The sequence below is a fragment of the Coffea arabica genome, chromosome 3c, assembly GCF_036785885.1.
Source record: "Coffea arabica cultivar ET-39 chromosome 3c, Coffea Arabica ET-39 HiFi, whole genome shotgun sequence".
Taxonomy (NCBI): domain Eukaryota; kingdom Viridiplantae; phylum Streptophyta; class Magnoliopsida; order Gentianales; family Rubiaceae; genus Coffea; species Coffea arabica.
Window position 1 is genome coordinate 3,749,746 of NC_092314.1, and position 14,448 is coordinate 3,764,193.

The following is a 14,448-nucleotide window of genomic DNA, read 5'->3' on the forward strand; positions in this document are numbered from 1 at the left end:
ATGGCTACTAAAATACAAGAGGGTTTTGTCACATCATTTATTAGAGACCACAACAGGAAAATTGGCGGGTTTTACTCATTTCATCTTTAAACCATTACAAGTATTATGGAACAAATTGATATAAAAATCAAGACGTCTAAAATAGGGCAAAGGGAGTATGAAATAACGATAAACCTAGTTACATTCGTTTGATAATTATGATAACGTCCTTCCATGAATACATTACATACAAGCACAACAAATAAATTTAGACAAAAAAAATTACTGTGCTTTTTTCAAGTTAATTCATTTTCAAAGATACTATTATTTGGATTTTTTTTGCCACCAAATCCCAAGCATGAGCTGTGCTAGTAGCATAGTCGTGTAGTAATACATTGGTCTGTGACTTAGATGCTTTTCTCCTGTATAGTTTGTCCTTAGAATGAAGAGTACTGCAAAACTTGTTTTAATTAAAAGTTAAGCAGATATATGAGCTTATGATAAAGTCGTGCAACTAGATGATTTTTTTTTTTTTTTTTTTTTGAGAAACGAGATTTTATCAATCGTAAACTTAGGAGTACATGGTTATGAACTCCTTAAGTAAGGAAAATTTAATCTATCTAAGCTAACGAAGCCTCTAACTAGGCCCGGCAAATTCTGATGGCACTTAGGAATATGCAACTAGATGAATATGTCCATACTAAGGCCTTGACTGGGTTGTAATTTTTCTCTATAAATTTTTTACATTTTTTCGTAAACATATATTTTAATAATCTTAATATCACATACAACAAATCGTTATAGTACACAAACACTCTGGAAAATGACAATTCAAATAAACTCTAAGATTGCAAATTTGAAATAAATTTTGGAAAAGGAAAGATGAAGATAGGTGTCATGGGTTAGTATCAACCTGTCTTAGTTCCATAATTAATGAGATAATCCTCCTAACAGATAGCGGTCTTAGTGATATAGATAACTAGTGTTGTCATACTTTATACCATGTCCATCCGTCCATATTAAGACTGCAAATTCACAAATAAATTATGGAAAAGGAAAGACGAAGTGGGTTATAACCTTTTTGTTTTGAATAAAAATGGGATAGCCTGTGGATTATCAACTTGTCATAATAGTTGCAGAAATAATCAGATAACCCTCCTAATGGCTAATACTAATAGCAGTCCAAGTGATTTTGGATAACTATTATTTTCATATTTATAACACGTCCATCGCCGAAAGATGACCCCTCAATACAAGAGAAATCTAGGTATACAGTATATTTGGTGGTGTTGAAATATCAAGAAAGTTGTTAGTAGTCCTCAGGTTTCTTTCTATGTACTTAGACTACTTAATTAATCATGCATTAAGTACTTGAATATGTTTGAGTAATTTTAAAGCAGAGGAAACATTTTTTTAACCATGGAGACATTGGACGGACTCAGAAGTTAAATATTGACTTTCATAATGGTTTAACAGATCGTGCTGGACGATTTCTAACTGATTTATTGATAATATTGATTTTTTTACATTATTAAAAAAAAGAATGGTTTAGCAATTAATTGTAATGGTAAATGTGCAAATTAGTACATGGAATCAACTTATAGAGTCACCACTCACCGATATGTACATGCCACGCCTTCTTCCCCATGACTATAATTGGTTTATAGATCAATTTGGGAAACAAATAAAATAAAATTTGCTAAATCCAAGAAGTGGATAAAAAGGCCACGTGTCCCTCGTAAATTTGTGTTATTCTAAGATTTTACTATATCACAAGAGTTACTTGCTGATATTTAATTGGCTGGCTTTCTCTCCATGCACTAATAATTATGCATGGGAAGCAAATGGCCGGTTGTGTGTTTTGGGAAGAATTGGAGTGGCAATTTGGGAAAATAAATGCAAACATTTTTATTTTATTGTTTTTGCGGGATCACATAAATGCAAAACGTGTCGAATCTGTAACTGCTAATGAATGAAGACATGAGCGTTTGGCGTTAGAGGCCGACGGACAGGTGAGCTGTGACCCGAATTACAGCCAATCTACCTTTGACTTTCCTTATTGTATTCAAACAAATGGTCTTTCTTTAAAAAAAAAAAAAAAACAATAAGACCATAAGACCATGTTGGACTTATGGGCAACTAATCATTTAATTTCCCCTCTGACAACTATCAACATTTTATTTTATTTTTTCCTGTCATGCATCGGCTAAGAGGGAATGGGTCAGATCCAACTGAATCTTAAGGATCGATCGGAACTGAACCACCATGATATCAGTCAGTGCGCTCGTTGAATTTAAGAAAAGCTACAATTAATTAATAATTAATGGGAGTAAAGGATCAAAGAAATTACGTGTTAAGGGATTTATAAGAAACCATAAATTAGTGACAATTGACTTTTTTATTACTACACCAAAATTAGACGAATTTTGCAATTGGGGGCCAAACCCAAAACGAAAAAAAAAAAAATATTTCAACATATTTAAGAAATAAAGATTTTTTCAACAATGAGAACAGCCAAGTGTAAAAAAGGCCAAGAGAGTGGGAGAGAGTAGAGAAGAAATAAAACCCACACGAAATGGAACCGCAGTTTTCCCTCTTTCTCAATTCTCCTTAAGTTTACTCCACCTATTAGGGGACGAATGAATGATATGGCTGAGTCTTTCTTAATTTTGCAGAAAAATTTGGAGCAATTGAAAATGATGCCAATCAGTCTTTTCGTTCAAAGACTTTTTCTTCTTCTTTGTTACCAGCTTATCGACCTTCTTTTCAGGATGAGGTGTCAGAGAAATATATGTGAAGTCAATTGCCCAAGGTTTTGAAGAAGATAAACTTGTGATAGTCTTGGCTTTCTTGCAACTTAATTTCATATATTTTCTACTTAACACCGCCGAATTCTGCCATTCACATCCACTTAATCCATTCACACTGTCTGATGGGTTTCACACCATGAATATGACTTCAGTTTTGCCGAAATCCGGAGTTCTTGGGGACAAAATGCCGCTTGCAAGCACAACAGATTATCGTACATGGCATTTCACGACAAGGGTAGGGGTGGGGTGTGTCTTACACTATTAAGGAAAGTGACACATTTAGCAGACAAAAATATAGAATGGTGGTGGCAACCAGCAAGAGCTATCTTGGGCATAACACACCACCCATTCTGTGCTAAATGCTGAGATGTCTAATTCTTTATTCTGAACAGAGAGCACACGAAGGATTTTGGTGCCATTCTTTCTTTTACATTTCTGCAGATTGAGAACTTGATGTATTGCGTTAATCCAAGCTCGCTGAGCTATCCATGTTGATCTTGGATTGGTGGTGAGTGATTGAGAGCAAATTACCAGGATTTCGTAGTTGATAAAACAGAAATAAACAAGTTTTAACACTTGACAAACACTTACAAAAGTCTTCACCCTTCTTTGTTTGTTCCTTTCAATGGACGATATAAACAGCTTTTCAATTTTAAGTACCAGAGACTTAAATGAACAACTTCGAGTCTGCGTCAACCTAGAAGTTTTGAGAGATAATTTGCTCCATTTTGTTGCTTCAGTTTTGGTGGTAACCCATGAAGTAGTAAATCTACTTGGAATTTTTAGGTGGAGTTAGCTGATTTCACCTAGACCAATAAGCTTTCACCATAGGTAAAATGAATCCTGGAAATTATTTGACATCATGGTTAGCAATATCAGCCGATACCTGTAATATCGGCCGATACTTGTTGGTATCGGCCGAGTCGTACCGGAACAGAGGGAATTGATACGATATCGATTCCTAAATCGCGGATATTACCATATCTATGGTAACTCGCTCTGACTCAGCTGATGTTGGCCGATTTGAATCCATGATACTGGTATTAGTCTATATATCCAAGTCGACTCCGAATCGATTTGAATATTTTTTCAAATTGTGTCTTTTTTGATATTTTAGTAATTTTTTTCAGATTTTTTGAAAACTTTCATGTACTAGAATGTGCGTATCCCCCAATATTTAACCAATATGCCGTAGCTGATATGGAACAACCGAGGCCACGATGCCACGACGCGACAGGGAACCATGTTTGACATGCAAGTAGTATTAACGGATTCAGATCCTCTGCACAGTGAATGCAGGGTGCATTGAAGGGTGGTAGATGTCGTATTGTAAAATTACACGGAGAGAATTAAATGTAGGACACAAATTTCAATGTGTCAAAAAATTTGTTCTATTTTTACATTTTGTTGAGTTAGTGCCTATATATTTGTTATGATATTGTGTACATTGTTCCGTGCAATTGAAATTTCAAATTACTGCAGTTGATCCAAACAAACTTCTAACCTAATCTGTATATCAGAAAAAAGCACTGGTTCTCTAGGACCTGGAGAAGCATTTGATCTTAAGGCAAAGTCATTGGGCATACAGACATGCTCTAAACCACCTAGTCAGAAGATCTTTATGGTGATCATGAGAGAAACTATTACATAGTTGCAACGCCAAGTTTTACGCTTTGTAGAGGGGCTTACCAGGGAAGAAGAAGGGGAAAATCAAGAAAGAAAATCTGGAAATTTTCCCCTCCATCGAAGCAGTACAAGCCATATTCTTAAGCATCTGTATTGCATAAAATCTGTCTAAATAAAATAGAAAGTATTTTTCAATCACTTATTCCAGCAACAAGAGAGGTTGATGATCTTGAGTGGCGATCAATGAGTAGCAGAACTCTAGCTGCCTTTCTCTGAAGATGTCCCTCCTCATGCATACTGCGTCCAGTCAGACCAAAAAGAGGTACCTTGGCTGTTGATCCGTACAAGTCTACCATATCCTTTGACATGAAAATCTTCTCCAAAAGGCCTAAAGCCTCTGCCTTAAGCGATTCTTGTCCCCAACTTAGAACCTCTATTAAGGGTCTAATTGCATTATTCTCATGGAGGACATTGGCACCTCGATGAGGAGATTCTTCGCGAACCAGGGTGGAAAGCGTTTGAATAGCTTCATAAGCTGTGGCATGGACATTTCCTTGTAAGAGTGTAACCAATTCAGGCAATGCATTTGCCTCCAATAAACAGAATGTTGTAGTAACACTGCAGACCACCCCATGCACAGGACAAATTTTACCCCTTGTCCAGAGAATAGACCAGCAACCAGCTATCTTGGGCATAACAGAAAGCTCTGAACTGCGCATGGAAAGATCACCTAGTAAAGCAGCTGCTCTTGCTTTCGTTGTCACTGAAGCATCCCTCAGAAAGCTTACAAGCAAGGGATATGCACCCAGGTCAACCACAGAATGCTGAAACTGAATATTTGTTGGATCCGTGAACCTGAAGAGAGCACTCAGAGCATTTTCCTTTGCCTCAATGGATTCAGATCTCAAGATACTTATGATTGCTTTCAGTCCACCTATTTCAATTAATTTTTCAGTAAGCCGTATTTCTGATTTTGGTAGGTTAGCTAATAAGCCAGCTGCAGCCATCTGGACATCACTTTTATCCTCATTCTCAAGAAACCCAACTAAAGCCTCTAGCCTTCTTGGTTTAAGAAGATACTCAACAACTCCTTGAGGTTCATGCTGGGAGAAGAGGAAGAGAAGATTAATTGCTGTTTCCCGTATTTCCTGATTTGAGTCATCAAGAAGAGGAAGGATGACGCTAACACCACTAGCCGAAACTGCTGTTTTAACAAGTCCTGCATCTGATTGACAAATTTGAAGAAGTGCATGCAAGGCAGGCCTACGAACAATGTCTGATATCATAAGATTTTGTTGATAAGCCAGTACATTGGTGATAACAGGCTCCAACTGCAGCTGCATTCCGTTTTCATTGACCAGGAATTTAGTTCCATCACCATCAGAAGAAAGATTTTTAAGGATTTCAGAGCACTTTGCAATTATAACTGTCCGTAAGTGAGAAGAGAACATTAGATCCAATATCAGACGGACACCACCAGCATCAGCAATAAGCTTTTTGATTTCATGTATGCCTGATAATTTAACAAGTGCAGATAATGACAACTCTTTCACTTCCATACTTTCAGCTAACATTTCCAGCAGAGGACTTATCACTCCTGCACCAACAAGCTTTATATGATCTTCATCCAATTCCAGACTAAGAAGTGCTCTCACAATTGACATTCTTGAAGATGCTGGTCCTGGGAAGTAGCCAAATAATCAAACAACTTTCTAAACTCTCATAGATCTCCAGAAAGAGGCAACGAAAACCACTCTTATCAGTTTTAACTGAGGACAATGGGAACTGACATGAACAAGGGAAAAGAGAACTTCTCTCTTTATGTCAGCAGAAGTGTACTAATATTGTCTAAAATGTTCTACTTCTAAATTCTCACACCTTAGCAGCATATACTTATCAAGTTAAGAATCTAATGGTGCATCTACAGAAGCTGTTAAATTGGATCTCTATCCAAATAGCAAACAAACAGCAATCTCAGCTGTGTATTTCTCTTAGAAAAAACAAAAGTGAGGAGCCAATGCTAAGAAGTAACAGTTCACAATCATGTAAAATAAATTGGGCAGCAAAGGCTTTATAATCATTTGACTTGCTAACCTTCATTAACTCTGTCAACAAGTGGCTTATACCAATGTACTTCGGCAGCCTTCAGTATATTCTCCTCCTCATCACAGAGCTTCATAAGAATTGCTTCCGCTTTCTCAGCTACCTCCCTTGTTGGGCTTTTAAGAAGTTCAACAAGGAACGTGATTGCATTTTTCTGCTGAGAGAGATCATTGCAATAAGCAGTGTTCCACCCTGATGAGTCATGCAAAACCTCATGGAGCAGATTGATTGCAGCCTTTGCTACGCTGGAGTCCAATGCTAAGTATGGAATGACATTATAAAGCCCCTCATTCTCAATGAATATTTCCTAGAAGTTTGATGGGAGATACAGTATTCAGAAAACAATGAATTCAGATGCACATAAAAACAGCAAATGAGATGTATCTGTGCTTGTCTTTGTCCAAATAATTCAATATTGGAAGGAACTCTAATGCCTACTGGAAAAAGGAAGTTAAACTGAAAATTTAGTGCTGATCCACCCACAACCTAAAATTAGTGCTAAACAACAAGATTCCTATCGTGTATACCAGTACCTGAGCAAATAAAGCTTTAGGAAAGCATTGTATTACGAACATAGACAATTGGGTCTGGACATTTTTTTTATTCTAATTATCAGGTTAGAGGGAAAAAGAAAGGTTCAGGTATACTTGAGCCTAGTGATCCTGGATATTGAAAATTGATAGCTTTGATGTGCCAAATTGACATTTTGGAGGCCTAATCTGAGCCAATGTTTACTCTCAAATCAGAAATCAGCTAAGCAACAGAGCTGGTGGGTGCAGGCAGATAATCCTAACTTCCTTTTCCAGGGAAGTAATAAACTGACCTTGTTTCTTTCATTCCCTTCAACAATGTCATTCAACGCATTAATTTGGTGAATATTTACATCATCATCATGCAACGGACTAATTATAGAGACCAAAATCTCAGTGAGTCCTCCAATGGATATCCAATCCTTGTTGATTGAACTCTCTTTAATAAGCTCTTGCATGCAGCTGAGCGCCTCTTTAATTGATGAATCTGCCTCAGCAAGCAATTTTTCTTTGCATGATCTGATTTTCACACAATAATTTAGCTCTCTCCACTCTTGGATAGACTGTCTCAATCGAAGGTTTGACCTATATGAACAATCTTCAAGAATTTCACCTGTTTCTGGATCAGTTTTTTCTCCACTGTTAAACCAAGCTTCAAGAGCTGTTCTCTCACATGCAGTGCCAGTGCAGAGGCTGACAGGATCAAGCATCACATGTCCTGTTATACAACATATAAAAGGTTTAAATGGTTGGATGGATTCTTCTTTCGGGTCATGGCACTCAATCACTCTAAGCCTTTGAAAATACTGGTTTCTGACTTCCTCGTAATTTCTTGCAGCATCAGCTTGAGATAGCAGCTTGATAACCTGCTCCAAGAAGAAAACTTCAGCCATTTCTTTCCTGTTAGCAGCCTCTTCTTTTTCTCTTTTAAAGCTTTCTAGCTCCTTACTTATTTCTGCAGGTTCGACTGGCACTCCAACAGCCCTAGCAATTTCCTTGAGCATGTCATTTGCAAACTCTTGATCTTGTATTTGATCCTTAAGAGCTTGATTCAACTTGTCGACAACCCGCTTCTGAGAATGAGAAGCCTCCAATTCTGCTCTTTGCATTTCATTTTGTAACCTATTCACCTGCTCCGACATCCCTGATAACACTTCTATATTAGCCACTGAGAGAGCTGCCAAAGACTTGCCAATATGTCTCGTGATGTCCTGTACTTCCTTAACAATGTTTCTGCACTTAATCAGCAAATAAAATCGACCTTTATTTTTGTATTTTTCAACCAAGTTATTAGCCTTCTTGACATCGCTTTCAATAGATTCCAAAGCTTTCCTTGTTGCTGGAGAGTCATCAAGCTTTTTGGACTGCAGTTCCTCTAAAACGACCTGAATGCTAAAAAGATGCTTTGATAGAATCTTGAAACTCTCCTTCTCAAGTACTTCCTTGGCAGCAACTGCTGTCTTAATAATCTGGTTACTAAGCACAGCTAAGATGGTGCCAACAGGTACAAGCTCCGCCATCGCTTTTTCAGAATGTTCTCCTAAATTCAAAATCCCGTCTTTCTGCGCGACTTAAATCAGATAAGCTGTGTATCAGAGTCATACCGTGTTGGGTCTGGAAATTGAAAAGCATCAAACTCTCTAACAATTTTTATGTCCCGACACTCCAGAAGAGATATCCTTTTATGGATTAACATATGTTAATCAGCCCATTGCATCTAATCCAGCTAAGTAGTAATGATAAACAAGGAAATGCACAGCTAAGGGATTTCATAAATGATGATTGCAGATTACGAATTACAGAAAACAACTAAACCATGCCTTTTATGTGTCCTGAAATTCATGGTCAAGAGAATTCCATCTCATCACCTCAAACTTCTCAAACAGAACTCGAAGCAAAAGGGCAAAAGAGAGAGCAAGAAAATGTGTTAATCTCGTAATATTGTCTTAGTAGGACTAGAAATTCTAAATCAACCCCCTTACCAACTAAATTCCCTTCCTGGATAGAGATTGATAAGGAGTACTTCTGTATTCAGTATACTACCATGGCAAAAAAAGAACATTCCAGCTAATCAAAGTAGAAATTTTGTGGGGAGAAGATAAGGGATGGAGATGATTCAAAACAAGACCATGTAAGAAGAATTGATAAGCTTATCATGGACCATGCCACCTGTTTGCTTGTACAGAAACCAGCAGAGGAAAGTCTTAAGCTTTTTCACCATTGAAATCCCAAGCAAATAAAGCTGCAGATGAGAGAAAAACAAAGCATACCTGATACCACTGAATTTTGTTTTGAGAACTACCTCCAGCTCCAAGTTGCTTAACCAATCATCTAGAAAGGTATTTGTGATCACAAAAACTAGTATTTAAGGAGCATATTAGACGAACCATTGACTCATGCAATGCAAGTCAATGCATGCCAAGAAAATTTCTTCGTTATGTACTAATAAATGATAATGCTACAGTGCTACATGTCTGTGACTTTCCTACCAGTTTCTACGAAGTAACACTGATTCACCCGATTGACTTCACTGCAGCATAAAGCATCTGAAATTTGCACATAATCCAGAAAATCAGACAAAATTAAGTTACAGTTATGTTTGTATCTGAAAATTTTGCCTGCTCTTGTCGTACTGTCTTTTTTTTTCTTCTTCTTCTTTTTTGGGTAGAAATACTTTGTCTTGTTGCCTTCCTTCTTTTTCGAGCTTTAACGTTTAGCCAGATTTTGAAAATTTTTCCAAAAAAAAAAATCTACAGAGTTGAATAGACGATTGACTTGGAATCTCCATTCCTGTACAACATTATGACATTAACGCAATTCTCTTGCATATATCATCAAGTCTTCCTTCCCTTTTATATACACAGAAAAAGACAACCAAATATCATGTCTAGAAGAAAAGTTCATCTTGGTCTTCATAATTCAGATGATGCACTTCAGCGGAACGCAAGAATCTTTCCCATACCAAAAGCTGATCGGTTTTATTTCCTTTGCCATTACGGATTTGCGGAACGCAAGAATCTTTCCCATACCAAAAGCTGATCGGTTTTATTTCCTTTGCCATTACGGATTTGTGTCGGGGGCCGGTAATTCAATTCCAGCCCAAAAAACAAAACGAAAATGCTCAAATCCTTTTTGGTTAGCAAAGCAAGTTGACCAAATTTCCTCACCATAAGAATCATGTAAAATTCATAACTTTAATTAAACTTTTTCTGCTCTTTAGACCGCGTATTTGTTAGATCAGTCTCACAATTACGGTTTCGGTGGAATTTTTACACAGACCATGGAGAGGTATATCAACTCCAGGAGCTTCAGAGTTGGACAATTTGGTTGCTGTACATGAGAAAATGGCACACCTGTTAACCTCCAGACTTCTGGTTCAACATTCAATTACGAACTGAGTTCACCACACAAAATAAAGGGAGGTGACCACTCCTCTAAAGTTGCTCCTCCTCCTGATCTACTTTGCATTGGTTGGACAATCTCAAGTTTATAGCCACAACAGAGTTTCTTTTCTCAATTTCATAAGCCAGGTATATCACACAGATTGAAGCGCAAAAACTTTTGGCTACTGCACATCCAGCAGCAATTTGTTGCTTCAACTTAACGAGAATTTTGGACAACTTATAACACCTTTGCGACTCTGTTTCTTTTCTGTAGGGGAGCAGAGGAGTAAAAATGAATGTTAAACACATCAACCCAACATCAGAAATGACAAGCGCATTCATCTCCGGTGTACATCTGAGGATTAGACTAAATTTGTTTGCCACACAGGACAGAGAGAGATACAACTGAAAGTGAGAGATACAACTGGAAGCTACATTATTTTTACTTACAAAACCAGAAACTTATTGGTTGTTTCTCTTCCGCGCCAACTCCCGTGCCCTCTCCCTTAGTTCTTCTGGTGATGGAGGTCGTGGCGCTTCAGGGGGGTAGACGACATATTGACGCTTTGAGAGGAAAAAGAGGAGATAAATTTAGAATATACCATTCAAATTCAATATACAAAGATGATCTTCGAACTGCCTATAAGAAGATAATCAAAGCCAAGCAGGTAACAAACTCAATTGAAATGGAATGACACATTGAAGAAAAATAAGAGAACAAAACGAATGCAACGAAAACAAGGGAAGAGCAGTATCACCCAATAATATCACCCACCAGCCAATCCTACACTGAATGTATAAGCATAACGACATAAAAAGGTTTTGTCACTGCATAGGAACTTGATTCAAGCAAAACTGAGGAAGAAGCAAGAGCTGCATTTACCACATATGGGGGACCATGTGGATAAAAAGTTAATTAGAAGGAAATTAGAAGTTTCATAAAGACAGGAGAAAACGTTAATTTTACAAAATATACTGATTCAACTTTTAGGATGAGAATTAGAAAATCTTACTATCAATGCAAAAGGGGCCTGAGTAGCAAACGTTGCTCCAAAACTAGAAAAACTGTGGAGGTGCATAGATATACAAACAATTTTATGCATGTATCTGTTGTGGGTTCAGATATCCAAGAGTCCAAACACCAAACAATGATCAATGTATGATTATAAATCCAAGAAGGCCGCCAGCAAATTCTTATGTCAGCACAACCTAAAAACATGAAAGTTTTCAAGGTCCAAAAACTTCTTAGCTCTGAGAGCCCAGCACATCTACCCCACACCCCAACTAAAATAACCCAAATTTTTTAACAATGAAAATGCAGCAGCTGCAAATGTCAAATAAAAGTTCTGGCAAGTACGGCCAATCCAAGACAATCAGATACTCTCCGGGGTAGAAATCAGCATTGCTTGCTCATATCATGACTTCATCTTCTTATACCAACAAGTCTTCCTCTGAACTTAATACGGCAGTTTAGTTATCTCTTATTTTCCAAGATTTATAACTTTCAGAAATTATCATCATGCACATCATGAGTTTTCAACTGGCTAATTCATCTTCGGCTGAAGACATCACTGTGCAGCTAAACTATCACAATACACTCTATGAGGCTGTCTTAAGCTTAATTTCAGTGATGCCATTATTCTTTCATAGCTACTAATTACTCATTGAGGTCAAACATTTAGTCTCCAATCATTATCGTTTAAAATGGGAAGAACACTACGATGCCCAAACAAAGCAGACTTTTCCATCTAAAATGCAAATTTATCAATCACATATATACCTTTTTACAAGATATTCATTTTAAGAGTCAAACACATTATGCCATCAGGTCTCAAATGGCGAAACACATTGAGCAATTGGAGATGTATGCACTCGCAACTCCTCACCAGCAATCCTTACTCAACGCCCTCCACCTAAAACCAGATTATGAAGACAGAACCCCATACAATCCTTCCAAGTTTAATACTTCATTTATCCTCTGAAACTGTCAAAAAATGCTTATATCTCTAAAGGGCAAAGCAAATGACGCGTTGGCTAACATTTCTTTTCTTTTCTTTTTTCTGTTTAAGTCTCACATTTTCCATAAAGGGGTATTTTATATCATGATGATGACATAAAAAAATCGAATCTTGAATAACGGGTTTTGGTCGAATTCGATAAACTCTCAAGAAACCCAACCACTAAGCAGAAAATGAAGCTAAAAGAAACTGATAAATCATATTATGCAGATATCCACATTAGAAAGAAAGGAAAAGGGTAAAAAGCAAATACATTTCCCATGAATTTTTGGAGATTCTTGGTATTGTTGGCATAGAAGTACATCAGCCCAATCGGGACACTCACATATACTGCAAACTTAGCTATCTCCAACACTCCCTTTGAAGTTCCCAAAGATGACATCTTCCTTCCTTCCTTCCTTCCTTCCTTTATACAATCAATAAATATTCTTCTCACTCTTCTTTTTCCCTAACTGGAGAATATATTTTGATCAAAAGATCTAATTTTGAAGCTTTCACTCCAGAAGAAGAAGAAGAAGAAGAAGAAGAAGTGAAGGAGAGAGGGGTTTTACTCTTTTAGATTTTGGGGCTAAAGATTCATCAGACTCTGAAGTGAGAAGCTAGCGACCGACTGTCTACGTGGAAGATTTCTGGAGAGGAGTGAATGTGAGACGGACAATGGATGGGCCATATCCACTTAGAAGGTGGCGCAAAGAGTCCAACTCATAACCCCAAAAACTTAATAGGGCCTACAAGATGAAGGTTGAAGGTACTTAGCCCAATAATAAAAAACTTGACACGTCTAAGTTCTCACCGTAACAAGCTGAATCCAATTGTGCTGTTAAGTTATTAAAGTTTGTCCTCAATCTTATACTAAAGGAAAAACTGCAAACAAGAAGGTCAAGGGTAATAAGAGATTAAGGCCATCCTGAAACGAAAAAGAATAAAGATCGAAACTTGATTAGGAGATAAAGCAATGATTTAAGAAGAAATGCATCATCTTTGTCCCCGTTTGGAAAGATGTTTATCCGTGGCTCTGTTGGTGGATTTGGAAAACATGACAAGCCTCATGGCGTTTCCTTTGTTTTGCTATTGGCTGAAAAGAAAAGATTTAGTAGTGGGCAGTTCTGTTTAGGCTGGCCTCTGATACAAGCCGAGAGCCACACATTGTCTGCATCGTTTATAACGTCTTTAATTTTGGGGGGCCAAAAAAGTTGTTCTGATTAATCAAATGGAGAAACCAACAAGTTAAATTTCTTTTTTTTTTTTTTTGGAGAGATCTCTTTTGAAACCAAGAAGTTAATTTTTGCTTGGATTAAATGTCAAGTTGCAATTCATATTGCTCTTGTGTTTTGATGTTTTTCATTCTCTAGGATTAATGGTTGTTGACAGGTAAATTTGCTGCCAGGTACTACTTGTTTGATGTGACAATCTAATTCATAGGCCACTAGTGAAAAAATTGAATGTAAACTCGACAATTAGGTATGATATTTGAGCATCTTCTTTGGATTCACAGTCAGGCCCCAGGATATGATTATTAGTTCTTTATGCTCTTCTCAAGGGAATGTATGGGGTCTGAAAATGTTAAAGAGAAGGCATTACCCTTGTGACCTTTCATAATAAAATCCCCAAAGAAAAACTTGATTTTCATTCATTTCGACATTTCTAGCAAAAGAGGAGTGCGATTTAAGAAACAGAAAAGGACAGGGGAATTAGAATTCAAAACCTCTACGTTCTGAACTTCAACTCGTTTACTCAACTCTCCTAAACTTGATACGACAAGTGGAATTGGTTCAATCTTTATTTCCAGGTAACGGTACTTCAAATTATGCAAGCACCAGGTCAGAATTCTGTTGGTTTTTGTCCAAGAAAAGGAAGTCTTCCTTGATTAAGGCTGCATAAACAAGTTCTGTAGATACCTTAAATGAAAAACAATTTTGGCAGTTAGTATCATGCTGTTTTAAAGAAATGATTTAGCATTATTGTCTTCTGGGAATATGCCACTAGCACATCACAGATT

At 37.2% G+C, this 14,448-nt stretch overlaps 2 protein-coding genes across 2 annotated transcripts; both read right to left on the reverse strand.

The window, feature by feature from the left end:
- Positions 1-4,322: 4,322 nt before the first annotated feature.
- LOC113734201 (U-box domain-containing protein 43-like) lies at positions 4,323-9,302 on the reverse strand. Its single transcript, XM_072081891.1, has 3 exons — positions 7,342-9,302; positions 6,510-6,825; positions 4,323-6,096 (listed from the first exon to the last, which is right to left on the reverse strand). The coding sequence occupies exons 1-3, from the start codon at positions 8,566-8,568 to the stop codon at positions 4,607-4,609; spliced, it is 3,033 nt and encodes a 1,010-aa protein (XP_071937992.1). The 5' UTR covers positions 8,569-9,302; the 3' UTR covers positions 4,323-4,606.
- A 1,416-nt stretch (positions 9,303-10,718) lies between these two features.
- On the reverse strand, positions 10,719-13,042 carry LOC113734202 (uncharacterized). Its single transcript, XM_027260596.2, has 2 exons — positions 12,703-13,042; positions 10,719-10,995 (listed from the first exon to the last, which is right to left on the reverse strand). The coding sequence occupies exons 1-2, from the start codon at positions 12,829-12,831 to the stop codon at positions 10,894-10,896; spliced, it is 231 nt and encodes a 76-aa protein (XP_027116397.2). The 5' UTR covers positions 12,832-13,042; the 3' UTR covers positions 10,719-10,893.
- Positions 13,043-14,448: the final 1,406 nt, after the last annotated feature.